The 16,117-nt window shown below is 34.6% G+C and overlaps 1 protein-coding gene across 1 annotated transcript; it reads right to left on the bottom strand.

Moving 5' to 3' along the window:
- Positions 1-2,581: 2,581 nt before the first annotated feature.
- Positions 2,582-8,890, bottom strand: LOC126968621 (cytochrome P450 6k1-like). Its single transcript, XM_050813641.1, has 6 exons — positions 8,877-8,890; positions 7,311-7,321; positions 6,247-6,365; positions 6,004-6,097; positions 4,059-4,301; positions 2,582-2,802 (listed from the first exon to the last, which is right to left on the bottom strand). Exons 1-6 carry the CDS (start codon positions 8,888-8,890, stop codon positions 2,621-2,623), a joined length of 663 nt encoding a protein of 220 aa, XP_050669598.1. The 3' UTR covers positions 2,582-2,620.
- Positions 8,891-16,117: the final 7,227 nt, after the last annotated feature.

Here is a 16,117-nt window from a genome sequence, read left to right as displayed (position 1 = left end):
GGCTTTTCAAGAATCCTGAACGGCACTGCATTGTAATTGGCAGGGCGTATCAATTACCATCAGCTCAACGACCTGCTCGTCTCGTCCCTTATTTAAAAAAAGGCGTTTTATCACCTCTGCTGATCGATCAGGCTTCTCTGTAAAATGTACTTCGTATCGATACACTTGGTCACGTGGATGATTAACGGCCATTCCTAATAAACTATCTATAGATAGAGATAAATTACTACCTTCTACTGTCAGTTATTAGCTGTCAATAATCTGAAGCTGCCCCAATATACCCGATAAGCCATTCTTATCGCCTTATGGACGCGTGAATTGTAATTTCCATACAAACTTCTATCGCTGGTAAGCTATAAGTCGTCCTATTGACAGACAGCGTATACGGATAAGGTGAGTTACCGTCGATAAGTTTATTGGGACAGAAAAGTCAACGATAGTTACGATTTTTATCTCAAGTAAGAGATAGGCTGAATATTGGGAACGGCCATAAGTGATCATAATACGACGTTACAGATAAAGTACTATCTCTTAAATTTGGTGGTATCACGGTCCATTGGTTATTTTTAAAAAGAGTTTTGCCGTTATCGGACGTCTGGCAGTTGTGAAACATAGAGAGGGTGTTTGAATTATTAATATAACACAGCAAGCAGAGAAGTGCAGTGGAAACGGAAAGCAGTAGTACCCGATCACCAGGGAGCAATATAGTATAGCTGAAAGTGTCCTAGTCTAAATAGTAGAGGTAATGAATAAGGAATAGAGAGATATTGAGTGTTAATACTGACTTAGTAATAAGAATAATAATTATAATAGCTTAATGACTCTGGTCGCTTGGGCACGGGGAAGGGCGCTGGTGTGGGGCGCGACTTGCGTCGACATCCTGGCTCCTTCTCATGTCCAAGTTACTTCAGTTGGTTCTGGGGCTGCTACTTCGACTGCCGAAGACAGCAAGCGTCGCAAATATGTCGGTCTGAGTGAGTCATACATTTTTGTCCCGTTTGGTGTCGAGCCACTTGGCCCGTGGGGCCCAAAGGCGCGGAGAATGTTCAAAGTACTATTTTCGCGCCTCAGTAGGGTAACTGGAAACCCAAGCGCTGGCAGCTATTTCGGTGAACGGATCAGCCTTGCTTTCCATCGCGGAAATGCTGCCAGTATTCTTGGTACGCTTCCACGTAATGATAGTTTTAATTTTATATAGTCATAGTATTATGTTTATATATTTATAAGATTGTTTTTTATTTGAATAAATTCTCTTTGTGATTGTATTAGTATATTAGCTTCATTTATGATACCGTATACTCTAGGAAATCCAGCAATATTATGCAAGTCTTGTTGAGTATGATTTTGTAGTTCAACAAAATTTGAGTACGATTTTGTAGCTCAACAAAATTTAAGTACAATTTTGCTGTAGCTCTAGAGACATATAGAAAATACGAGTAGCGGATTCTATGAACATTCGATAACATCTGCAACAGAGCCAATAGTATCTGATGAATGGCTGGCCATTATTTCTGGAAAAAATTATAATTTTATATATAAAGCTGATATATTATAGGTATGCCTTTATGTTATTAGTACATACCTTGGAAAAACTATACCAGACGTTCTAGATACACTTAAATATGGTTGAAACTAATAAATTTACTGATTCACATCACTTTTATTCAGTCTAAATCTGTATGCCAATTCGTAGTCGTTAAGTTTAGTTATATAATTCACAAGTGGCTTTTATTCCTTCTAACGTATGTTATAATTTTTAACCGACTTTAAATAAAGGAGGAGTTTCTCAATTCGTCGGCTTTTTTATGTTTGTTACCTCAAAACTTTCGACTGGGTTTTACAATCTAATTAATTAATCTAATTCTAGTTACGATTATTGTAATTTTTGGAGTCGGTGTCATCCAAGATAGGTTTGAAACTATATACATACATATAGGCGAGAGGCGATGGCGATGTGATGATTCTTTTTTAATTGGAAAGGATACTTCAAAGATAGTTTGGTTAGGTTCTGATTACGGAATCCATGACAAAGTAACGGAACACTGTCTGTAATCAAATTGCAAAACACTTACGCTCATTGCTGCATTGAAAAATTTAATATATCTACTCGTATACATATTTAGACAAAATGTTAGATAGTGTACTTAGATTCACTTAAAATCATAAAATAAAAAAAAAAATAACAAAAAAACAACCGCCTTCAAAAACACTGTTCCAAAAGAATAGATATAATGTGCACTAAAAAGTATAAAAATAATTGCGTAATTAATTAATCTTATTCTAGTTACGATTATTGTAATTTTTGGAGTCGGTACGCCCTATGTACACATGACATAAACAACTTCCGTAGAAAATGCTATCTGTCGATAGGCTATTGAAAAGTAAATAAGAGTAAAAGGATAGATTTGTCTACCTCTAGCATGTAGATCTAAGGATAGATAGTTTATTGAAAATGGCTGTTAGATAGTTATGTCAATCTAACTTACCATAAACCCCAAATATAATTTGCCTTAATAGATGATACTATAGTTATCATCATAACATAACAACCAGGATAGTTTATAAATAATTGAATAGCATATTATTATTATCATATATTTATATATTGTGTATTTTTAATTTAAGTTTTTATGTCTCTTGGAATAAAATCAACATATAAATGTTCCGCTGGATTAAGAAATAATCCTCGTTTCTCAAATTCAATTTCAGAAGGTTTCGGGGTTCCTGGTAGTGCCTTGAAGGTAAAGTTGAGCACCAGTTTGGTGAGAGCATGTCGCATAGACACTAAGGCAAATCTTTGACCTGAAATAATAAATAAATACATTAATCTTGTAAACATATCCCAATGCTTATACACGGCCGTTTTCAATAACGTATTTCTAGTAACATACATTGCTATCACCGGTTAATGACAAGATCTAATCTATCCATAGTTATGTCCAATATAAGTTATACGGTCGCTATCAATAACGTATCTCTAGTTACTAGTAGTTACGGATACATTGCTGTCACCGTTTAATGACAAGATCTTATCTATCCATAGTTATGTCCAATATAGTTATAGTTTATGATAGTTTATTGAAATGTAAGTAAAAGTGTATACATTTACCCTTAAAGCTATTATGTATCTTATGAAGCCTACTAGAATTAATTACAAGCAATCCCTTATTTATAGTGTTATAATGATGAAAATCACTATTAAGAGCAAAAAGGTGACGATTTTTGTGAACGTATACGTTAACTTGTAACTTAAATAATTCGAATAAACGTATCAATTATTAAGTATAAGTATTAAGTATCAATTTTACCACATGACCAATGGAGTTACCAAAACTGGTTGAATAATATTTGATTGCTCAGATAAAGTAGATATCAGCCCTAGACCATCAAGTTAAAAACTTATACAAGTTATTTTTTTGGTCTTTGCACTTTGTGTCAACTTTTTTTTAATACTATAAAAGTACGGTAATAAGATCTAAGTACAAAATCCAGTTACAGAATAATTTTTATTATTATTATCATGTGTATAGGTAGGCTAAGTCCACAGATATATCGTGCTCCTGCATGTGAAATACAGAATATTTAAATATGTCTTAGCGTGGTTAAAAAAATTGATAACATTGCTTAGGAACCGAGGTCCCTTATCGGGTGGATAACCTTAGATTTGGCTGGGTTCACGGTAAAGTAATATAACATTATTTAATATCAATATTATTCACTCGATAACCAGTTATTTTGTGTTTCTGCCTAATTCCATCTTCGCACGACACGCCACAAGTTAAGATATCATCCCGGCCATCTGGATGTGTGGCGGACGTCCACAGTGCGGTTTTCAAAGCTGTGGAATGAACTTCCTTGTGCGGTGTTTCCGGGACGATACGATATGGGTACCTTAAAAAAAAGCGCGTACACCTTTCTTAAAGGCCGGCAGCGCTCCCGTGATTCGTCTGGTGTTGCAAGAGATTGTGGGCGGCGGTGATCACTTAACACCAGGTGACCCGTACGCTCGTTCGTCCTCCTTTTCCATAAAAAATAGTAATAAAATGTATACAGGGTACCTATGCAAATACGTGGTCCTTCACCGAAAGGCAAGTACGTGAATTGTTTTATCTCGTTCTCAGGCAAAAATCTATCAGGATTAAATGATTCTGGATCTGGGAAATAATCTCGATCGTAATGCATTCCGTTGGCGTTGATGTAAACAGGTGTTCCAGCTGGGATTACAAGATTATCGTCAACTTTGTAATCACTTAGGGCTACCCTGTCTATCCAGCCCATCGGAGGAACCTTCCTAAGGAGTTCTGTTGATAAGAAAATCATAAATGTTAATTTCTGTTAATTCCATTACTATCACCAAGTCTTTGACTCAGCAATGCATTACAATAAAATACATTAAAATTAGCTTATAAAGTTTATTCTCTTACGTTACAACAGCTCAGAGACCAAGAGATACGATTTTAATCATTCACATAAAAGCACGCTGGTATCCATTTACGTGAAATTATTTTTCATTCGCTGTGGGAATATACTTACCGTAAGACGCAGTGTTGGTAGGCCCCTTACAATATGGACTGACGATCTGGTCAAGATTGTCGGAATACGTTGGATGTGGGTAGCGCAGGACCGATTGTCGTGGAAATCTTTGGGCCTTTGTCCAGTAATGGACGTCTTCCGGCTGATGTTGAACTCTGGTATTCATTTACGTGAAATTATTTTTCATTCGCTGTGGAAACTATATATAGAGGGTGGGGATATCAAAAAAATGCGACATCTCACTAGCGTCGGCTCAACCCGAGGTGGGCTACCCCCAAGCACACAGCCGGTCCGGTGTTCGAGTCTCTTTAAGATCTGGAGTAGTATTTGAGGCGTCCAATGCCCACGTCCTATTTCACATAAAAGTCTTTTGAGCTGAACAGCATAGGGTAAGTTGGAGGATGCCGGCTAGATTATGGGTACCACAACGGCGCCTATGTCTGCCGTGAAGCAGTAACGTGTAAGCATTACTGTGTTTCGGTCTAAAGGGCGCCGTAGCTAGTGAAATTACTGGGCAAGTGAGACTTAACATCTTATGTCTCAAAGTGACGTGCGCAGTTGTAGTGCCGCTCAGAATTTTTGGCGTTTTTCAAGAATCCTGAGCGGCACTGCATTGTAATGGGCAGGGCGTATCAATTACCATCAGCTGAACGTCCTGCTCGTCTCGTCCCTTATTTTCATAAAAAAAAGTTTTTATTCGATAGAAAGTGTCCACGTTAGCGAGTCCAACATATGAGCCCTATTTTAGGTTCCAAACTCTTTTCTAAGTCTAAAAAAAGACGTTGACTCACTTCCGCTATACCATCTACAGATAGAGATAAATTAATACCTTCTACTGCCAGTAATTAGCTGTCAATAATCTGAAGCTGTCCCAATATACTCGACAATTCAATCTTATCGCCCTATATTGGGACACGTGATTGCAATTTCCATACAAACTTCTATTGCTGGTAAGCTATACGTCATCCCATTGAGAGACAGCGTGTACGGATAAGGTAAGTTACCGTCGACAAGTTTATTGGAACAGAAAAGTCAACGATAGTTACGATTTTTATCTCAAGTAAGAGATACAGTGAATATTGGGAACGGCCGTTAGGGCGTTACACTGCCCGATTACAGTTTTTAATATTAATCATTGTGTCATTATAAAAAGAGATAATAATATATTATATTTTAGAAGTAAAAAGCAAATTTATTTATTTTAGTTTTGTTACATTAATCTAACTTTATACTTTTTATTTAGCTTGTTTAATGAATTTTAGTAGAAATTAAAATTTGTTATAAAAATCCCTTTTGGTCGTATTTCCTAAAATACCACAAGAAAACTATTTCACGTTGGCTAAAGATCATAGTTTTACATTAACACAAAAATTACTTAACTTATATAATTGCATATAAAATATTTTAATTCTAAATATCATTCAGTAGCTTAAGTAATTTTTTAAATGTTTAAGGGATAGGTAAACCAACCTTTAATCACACAGTTAAGATACACAGCCTCTGCTAATTTCGTAACTTCTAAATCTTCTTTGCCAAATCCCTTTAGTTCTTCATATAATTTATTCTGTAAACAATTTTACTAATTCTTGTATATTATTCTTGATGGAACGCATCAAACTTCACAAAACCCACTACAAGGACACTTTCTTGTCCTCTAGAAATTCAGGACTTTTTATTGCTTGGTCTAATCGTTGAAAAGTAACTCTTAATTACCTGTATCTCTGGTTGGAACGCCAACTCATAAATAATAAGAGCAAGAGCCGTCCCCGAAGTGTCAAATCCCGCCAACAGAAAAATAGCAGCTTGAGCAACCAATGTGTCATCAGATATTTCTAAAACCATTACATATGAAAATTTATTGAAGTAGGCGTTACTTTGCGGAAATCCATAATTATACAAATGATTTAAGTTTTCTTTAGTGTTAATTCCGCCAATATTTGTTTTTAAACAATTAGACACGTGTTTCGCCTCTACACGAGGCATCCTCAAAGTAGTCTCGTGCCAGACTTTTTACATTACATATAATAAAATATTACGATACGATTTTTCATACGTCTAAATAGCCTATGACAGATATAAAAACGTCAAAACAAAATGAGTTTAGAACTAACCTCTATTTTGAGCAATTCACGCACACTAACACAGTGTCGTACAAATTGCGAGTGTGTTTTTATGAAAATAAGGGACGAGACAAGCAGGACGTTCAGCTGATGGTAATTGCTACGCCTTGCCCGTTACAATGTAGAACCAGAGTAATTAATGTAGATGAAGCACGTGAGGTTTTTAAGGATAGAAGCAAGTGGCGTTCTATTGTCTCTGCCTACCCCGACGGGAACTAGACGTGAGTATCCATGGACCATTGGTGTCCCCACACTCACAGGAAAAAACTTAACATAAGTACCGAGTACCGGGGCGAGCCCCATAAATCCCATCCCAATTTTCACAGCAATTTTGGGAAAGGTAAAGTAACCCAGAATGTGTACAGACCATTTATTGAATTAGGCGTTACTTTGCGGAAATCCATTATTATACAAACGAGACCTGATGGCAAGAGTCTCGTGCCAGATTTTGGCGAGACAACACGTCCTGAGGATGCCTCGTGTAGAGGCGAAACACGTGTCGAATTGTTTTAAAGACAAATATTGGCGGAATAAACACTAAAGAAAACTTAAATCATTTGTGAACAGACCAATTTATTTTGATTGGTCAAAACCGATCAGTGATTTAAAAGTAGAAAATGACTTAAAAACGTTGCCAGTCGAAGGGGTGACACTTACCCCACTTATCACTTTACCCCATTTTAGAGATAAGCTAAATCCACGTATGTATTACTTAAAATTATTAATCAATGTCGTGCTTTTACTTTCATCTGTATGTTCCGCGTCCTCCTGCATCTTCAGTAAAGCACCAAGCAAATCCTTAGAATCATCATCCTTGTGCTGTTTTCTTTGAGACTTGATTTTTTCAAATATCTTTCTGAAATACTCCGCCGTAGAATTAGGAAAGAGCGAAAACCTGATGATAGAAATAGACTCATTTAAATATAATAAATACGTGTGATATATCCTTATTTTCCTATAATTTAATATGTGTTTTGTATTCAAGCATTAATTACATACACAATTTAAATTTATAAACAAAATTTATGAACGATGAGGGATTCGAACCCGCGGCCTCTCGCGTTACGGGCGAGTGCTTTTACTAAACCAACCGCTTGAGTGAGTAACGTTGATATATCTTGTTGAAATAGAGTTCAACAAAACACATACCAGATTTATCAACGATGCGTCACTCGTTCATACATTTTGCTTAAAAATTAAATTTGTGTAATTAATCCCAAACGTGAGTGTATACTTTAGAAAAAAAAAGTAATTGTATGGTTTTATGAAACCACGATGCAAGTGAAACTTTTTTTCACAAAATAACATAGGTATTAATATCAGCATAGAAAAAAAAAACAAATTTATATAATATGCTTTACATTTTCATAAAATAAAAAAAACCTTTATCAAGTGTGTCGGATTCGAACCTACTCTTCCACCCGAACGCAATTGCATCCAATATGAGAACTATAGGCGCCGACCTACCGTCACGCGACATGCAACACACAGACGAAAAAGTTTGAGACGATGTAATAAAAGTTTCACTTTAATAACATATTGTTTAGATTAATTACATAATAATATACCTGAATAAATCTACTAGTTCTGGGAAGAAGAAAATACAACTCCAACAGATTCCTCTATACAGATTGAAAGTCATAAAACTATTAGTGATTTTTCTAATAGGTCCTTCTCCCGTTAGAGTTGCGTTGGAGTCTATCCCAAATGCTGACATTCCAATAATATCTGTTGTGTAATCGATAAGTAAAATCTGCAAAAAGCAAAGATATCACTAGATAACCTGGATAATGATTTTATTGTTAGAATTTAGTAACACAGCAGACAATGCAGTTCTTATTGTCCGGTCAATTTAGACATTCGAAGGTGCATAAAATAATAAGCTGAAAATCAGAAAAATTGTTCAAAACATAAGATATATAAATAAATTTTTTAAGTTCCCCATCATTCCCGTGTATGGAAAAAAAATTACTCGAGGTCAAAAGTAAAAAAAAAATGTTTTCGGCATTTTGACCTCGAATTTGAATTATGTTTTAAACAACTTTACTGATTTTCAGTTTGTTGTGATTTTATGCACCTTGACTCTGATTTTCTGGACTAGATTGAGCGAATGAGACTTAACATCTTATGTCTCAAGAAGACGAGCGCAACTGTAGTACCGCTCAGTACTTTTGGGTTTTTCAAGAATGCCGAGCATTGTAATGGACACGGCGTATCAATTACCATCCGCTGAACATCCTGTTTGTCTTGTCCCTTATTTTCATAAAAAAACAAAAATCACACAGATACTTTCAAAGATATTCGTTTGTAAGAGCAGTGAACAATGGTGATATTTTTATCAACTTATATAATACTAGCCGTTCCCGCCCGCTTCGCTGGGTGAATTTTAAAATTAAGGAATATTGGAATTCAACAAATAAGTAGCCATAAACCATCTAAGATAAATTTCGCATCGAATGGTGGTAGTTTCATGTCGATGCGATCAGCGGCTTAGGCTTGAAAGAGCCTCAAAAAAAGACCATTTTAATTATATATATGTATATATAATGAAGATATATATGTATATATATATATATACTGCTATATATATGTATATATAGATATACTACTATATATATGTATACATAGATAGACGGCCTTACAAATAAAATTGGCATAAAGTTATAACTAAGCATTAACCAAGAATATGTAAAATGTTTACAAATGGACATTTTGCTTACGAATGTTTTGTTCGGACGTATAAGGTTTCCAGTGTTTATTTGCAAGGCAGCTTGTCATTCAGAAAACTTCAGAATTATCATTGTATTGACAGTGTTGTCAACGATATTGTAAACATTTTGCATTTTTTTGTTTATCATCAGTTATAACTTTATAGCAAGTTTATTTGTAAGGCTGAGATTATCCTGTTCTCAAGTAATAAAATAAAACTTCAGGCCTTTTTTAAGGCTTTTCCTTATATTATGAACTAATAATTAAATATAATATTCCAAAATAACTTACTCTTAGACTTATTCTAGTCATATCAGTTTCGTTGTTGATTCTTCTTATTAATTCTTTACTTTTTCTGTTCAGTAAACTTTGCATTGATCTTAGTTTCGAAGCCGTGAATATATATGTCAAGCGACGTCGTACAGATGACCACAAGGGATCCTATTTTCAATGAAAATAGTTTCGATAAACATAAATAGACTATTAAGGCGAAGGGTAAACAGAAAACACCCAAACAACGTGTTTTTAGACAAGTTTTATGGTGAAAATATAGCATTTGGAGATATATAACACTACTTTAACTGTTACACATACCCTTAAGTCCTACTTGTAGGTTGCAAATGCTTATTGTTGGTACAAGTTAGCACTCCAGAGCTATTATGAACTACCAGTTTTCTTTGCAGTTAAACAAGTTTTTTCTCGGCATCATGCATTTGTTTAGTATACTACTATCATAAAAGTTGTTCTTATAGATTTTACTTTTTTATGTAGGTACATTTATTCAGATTTGTTATCAATAATGAGGATTGTAAGCAATTAAACAGTTTGCGCCTGTTAAAATGATAAATTTTCGACGCATAAATTTTGAAAATATTGGCTTTGTTTTATAGGAGCCGTGAACTCATATCGCTCAAGGTCGCCGGCATTTAGTGTCGCCTTAAGAGGATTCAACTTAACTCTCACTCCCCATGAAGGTATCGAAATCGTAAGTACGTGCGGCGGCCACTACACAGTAAGCCATTCAGTACGGACTCACGAGCGAGCAGTCAGCAGTGACGCACGCGTTAGCTTTGTTGTCACCTAGTTTACAGATCCAACCGATATTTTAAAAATGGAGAAACAAATTATGCAAGGCATATTAAATATTTTTTAAGCTTCATAAAGACAACGAAACAATTTAATTTAAAGTCATTATTATTACAATACAATTACTATTAATAATAGCTACCTATTTATTTCCTATATACTAAGTAGGTATTATATCATGGTGTACCAACGCAAACATTACTATAATAACGTCATCCCTGTTTATATTGTAGGAAAAACTGATCTATTTTTATAAAATGACCTTTCAGTTAAAGAAGTCAGGTAAAGAAGTCAACCTTAATGTCGTAAGAAGAGGTAAGTAACACGATAGAAAGGGAGGTAACTTCTAGGTGTATAAAAATGTAGGTAAGTAGCGCTGTGCGATCTGAATTACACCTTATTGTATGACGGCAAGAGTCCGTATTTCTTTAATTGATTTTTCGGAGTGAGACTCGTACTTGAACTTTTATATATATTCTTTGTTAAAACTAAGTTTGATACATATAGTATTGATCTGGTTTTGATTATTAGCGTCGTTTAATTTGCTTTGACTTTAGCAGTAATAAAATACTTATCAGCGTATCACCCGGAAATAAAACTTAAATTATCACAAAAGTTCATAAGTATAGTAGATAAAGAAAATTCATTGAATTAGGCGTTACTTTGCGGAAATCCATAATTATACAAATTATTTAAGTTTTCTTTAGTGTTAATTCCGCCAATATTAGACGCGCTGTGATTGGTCGGCTGTTGTGACGTATTACCCCCGGAAGAGACACGTAACAAAGGTGATGGGACTAAATTTGTTTGTTCATTCAACAATGTAAACATATTGTTATTTTTGTGTTTTATTATTTCTAATTGCTCTAACACTTTTAAGCGAAATCCTTTTTCACATGTATGTAAAATATTAAAGTTATTATTGTTTCCGAGTGAGTGACCTGTATCAATTAAATGTTTCGCGAAGTGTGATTTTTCGGGAATATATTGGCGGAATTAACACTAAAGAAAACTTAAATAATTTGTATAGTAGATAAACCTATAGCCCAGTGGTTAGTGACCCTGGCTACTAAGCTAGAGGTCCCGGGTGTGAATCCCGGTAGGTGTAATATTTTATATGATGAATTTGAATGTTTGTTTCCGAGTCATGTATGTTAATTGTATTTAAATAAGTATATTGAATTAAATATATCGTTGTCTTGTAACCATAGTACAGGCTATACAATATTGTGTATGGGATTTTATGCCTGTTATAAACAATTATTATTATTATTATGCCTAGTTTGGGCCAAGATAGTTTCTGTAAGAGTGTGTCAATATTATTATTATATGAATTGCGTACACATGGACATCTATTTACTTACATGTTAAATAGTTTTATCGAGTTATGTTTCCGACCGGCGTGACGTGTAGGACTTCCAGAAGACTTTTATAACATTAAAAGTAGTTAAAAAAACTAAAAAACACGCTTTGGTTTAAAAGATAATGGTAGAAATTTAAAATGAACATCAATTCCTGTCTTATCGACGAATAAACGAAAAAAATATATAAATTAGCAAAAATCTTATTTTGAAAATTTAAAAATTGAATAATTTTATCAAATTAAATTATTGTCATCGGTCCTCGACAAATCTACGAAGTTTTTACGAAAGCTGGCCGTTTAAAGTGGGTTAAATCCTAGTGTATTAATAGTAGTAATAAAATAATTTGATCTAGTAGTGATCATTATTCCTTGAAAATATAAAGATCAATCAAAGAAACATTAAAAAAAATACTTACGTTTACAGTAAAAAGGTTAAGACTACCAATTGGATCGGACTTTCCTGAACTGAGAAATCTGTCTTTGAAATGTGTGAAATCCCGGACAAGAATGTTACGAGCGATCTCCGGAGAGTTGACAATCAGAACTGGTCTCCAGAACCACCACGCTCCGATGTAAGGCTGCTTATTTTCATCGTAGACTCTGCGCATCCACATTCCCTATAAATTGGATTGTTATTTTTTTTATGAAAATACGGGACGAGATGAGCAGGACGTTCAGCTGATGGTAATTGATACGTCCTGCCCATTACAATGCAGTGTCGCTCCGGATTCTTGAAAAGCCAAAAAAATCTGAGCGGTACTACAATTGCGCTCGTCACCTTGAGACATAAGATGTTAAGTCTCATTTTTCCAGTAATTTCACTAGCTACGTCGCCTTTCAGACCGAAACACAATAATGTTTACACATTACTGTTTCATGGCAGAAATAGGCGTGTTATGGCATAGAGTCGACATTTTGAATAACGATATATAATAACCGTATGATTTATGTATTTATTAAATTGATTCACCAAACATTAGCTTTTCAATCATAATAGATATTAATAATAAACGGCTCTGGTAACCCATATATATGACAAATTGATTAAAATAATTAAAAACAACACACAGAAAGGTTCGTCGAGAACATGGCTGTAGGAAAAAATACTGTAAATGTACCCCAGGGGGGTACCCGCAGAGCTTATATTACCTGTCCGTACCGGCAGTACTTAAATAATATTATATAAAGCTTACATTCAGAAAAAATTGTATATCTACAGAATATGAGATGAAAATTCAATTTTGTTTACATTTCTAGTTTTTTATATTAAGAGAGTGCGAAAAAAATACCCCTAACTTTTACAGTTAGAGCAATGCAAATTATTCAATCTAGTTAAAAATTGTACAAAAATGTATTAATTGTTCACACATAATATTTAACATGACATAGTTTTGTAAACAAAATTGTATTATGTTTGTAATAAATTTTTAATGTTTCTAATTCTGAATTAAAACTATGGCGGTCTTGTGCAAGTGAGGTTACCTAGCTCCGCTCGATTCCTCAAGGGCGTTAGCTCAATCCCCAGCCTAAAGCTTACAATACAGAACTTATTATAAAGATAAAAGCAAAAATTTACAACAATCCACTACACAAACTTAAATTCGAAACCTTAAGAACTATCAGTAATAGCCTAATTAAAGAATGCTATAATAATAATATTGAATCAATCGAACATAATTTGGCAAATAATCCAAAATATTTTTGGGCTCATCTAAAAAATTTAAGACAATCATCAAACACATATCCATCTAAAATGGTCTATAATGACAGGGTAGCTACTGATGGTCCAAGTGTATGCAATTTATTTGCAACTTTTTTTGCATCAGTTTACGATACTATAGATCCCCCAAACGTCAATATTTATTTTCAACCTAAATCTAATAACTTTCTGTGCCGTGTTTATGTCACGGTCGAGGAAGTCATCCTCAAATTAAAAAGAACACGAAGAAGGGAGCTGGCCCTGATGCAATACCTCCGTTACTGCTCAATAAATGCGCCGTCCCCCTTTCAGTACCAATCTGCATGATCTACAACAAATCATTGCATACTGGTATTTTCCCAGACTTATGGAAACAATCTAGAATTGTCCCAATCTATAAAACCACCCTGGTCGTGAGAATATTACCAATTACAGGACGATCTCAATTCTGTCAACTTTGTCAAAAGTATTCGAGTCTCTGTTGCACCCAATATTATCATGCCATGTTCTTCACGAGCTCTCGGAAGCCCAGCATGGATTCGTCGTTGCCAGATCAACCATGACAAACCTGTCGAATTTTATTAGTTCTGTTGAATCTCGTAGACAAGTCGATGCTATTTACACACATTTCTCGAAGGCTTTCGACAAAGTTAATCATAGATTGCTAGTTGCAAAGCTTTCCTCCTTTGGCTTTGGTGGATCAATTTTATCATGGCTCTGATCATATCTTATGGAAAAACGTTCATGTGTTTCTTTAATGGGCTATTGTTCTCAACCATTCAAATTTACATCGGGTGTTCCCCAGGGATCAATTTTGGGACCACTCTTATTCAATATTTTTATAAACGACATCACCAAATGTGTAATAAATTCAAAATGCTTGATCTTTACAGACGATCTAAAGCTTGCAAAAGAAATCCTTACTCATGATGACGCTCTATCCTTGCAGGAAGATATCGATAGAATTGCTGACTGGTGTAATTTAAATGGCATGGATCTAAATCCTGCAAAATATTCCATTATAAGCTTCACTCGTACACGCTCTCCAATCGACCACATATATACAATAAGCAACTGCCCACTGCAGAAACTTGAAACTGTACGTGATCTAGGAATAACACTAGACGCAAGACTACGATTTAATGTTCATATCGAAAACACTTGCAGATCAGTGCGCAAGATGCTAGGATTCTTGTTGAGAAACGCGAAGCCTTTCAAAAAGCTTAAAACGAAAAAAATTTTGTTTTCTTCACTAGTTAGAAGCAAACTTGAATATGCAACGGTAATTTGGAACCCTGGCTACCAAGTTTATAAGGATCGGATCGAAAGCATTCAAAGGAAATTCACAAAATTTTATTCCATTGGAAAAGACAAGCAACTACCATATATCATGCGGCTAAAAACTTTCAAATTAAACTCACTGATAGATAGACGAAAAATACATGATATGATATTTTTATTTAAGCTCCTCAACGGCATCACAAATAACACTGATCTTTTGAGTCAAATATGCATCAAGGTTCCCCCCCGTACTCCACGGCATCCTATTTCACTTTTTACGTACCCAACCCACAGGACCAATCTCGGTCATCATTCCCTAATACCCCGATTAAGTAGACTATATAATGGATTTATTAGTAGAGACAAGTCCATTGATCTGTTCAGCGATAATATAACAAAATTTAAAGATAAATTAATTAAGACACTCGATTCATAGATATTAAAATTGTGAATATTTTTTCATTATTATTGTATTCTTATTTTTTATATACCTTTCATTTTATAAACATAACATTTACATAACCTTATTTAGCCTTTACTTATTTTATAAATTTTAACTTTTTGTACGACTTGTATTTGTGTACATGCTGTAACTGCCTATAAATATAATTATGTGTATCCCTCGCACCTAAGACTTGTTTAATGTTAATGTATCATATGTAATTCTGTTGGTAGTTCATTACTAAATAAATAAATAAAAGTTTTTTTTGTTTGTGATGGATAAATTCGAGTAGTCTGACCTGTGTTTTTGTCACCGAACTCCACTTCAACAGCGGTAAGGAATTCAATTAAATTTTTTGGGTATGATTTAGTGATTTCGTAAAAAAAAATTATTGTACTAAAACAACAATTACAATTTTTACAAAACAGTAAGGATATCTTCCCCACCATCTGGATGTGTGGCACTACAAAGCTGTGGAATGAGCTTCCTTATGCGCTGTTTCCGCGACGATACGACATGGGTACCTTCAAAAAAAGCGCATACTCCTTCCTTAAAGGCCGGTGACGCTCCTGTGATTCCTCTGGTGTTACTAGAGATTGTGGGCGGCGGTGATCACTTAACACCAGGTGACCCGTACGCTCGTTTGTCCTCCTATTCCATAAAAAAAACAGTAGCATAATTAGGCGACCTCATAACTATTCAGTAATCTTTTCCAGCTGGCTTAAAAGTGTAGGAGATTTTGCAATAATTTGCAATAAATGACCATACTGTAGAATATATACACACAAAAACACGTATACATAAAACATACATTTATACTGTTACATATACCCACAAAACACAAGAAGAAATTAGCATTTAAGAACCACGAAAATAATAAGATA

The sequence above is a fragment of the Leptidea sinapis genome, chromosome 16 (genome assembly GCF_905404315.1).
Source record: "Leptidea sinapis chromosome 16, ilLepSina1.1, whole genome shotgun sequence".
Lineage (NCBI taxonomy): Eukaryota > Metazoa > Arthropoda > Insecta > Lepidoptera > Pieridae > Leptidea > Leptidea sinapis.
Note: the sequence above shows the minus strand (reverse complement) of the source record. Positions and strands in the feature narration are given on the sequence as shown.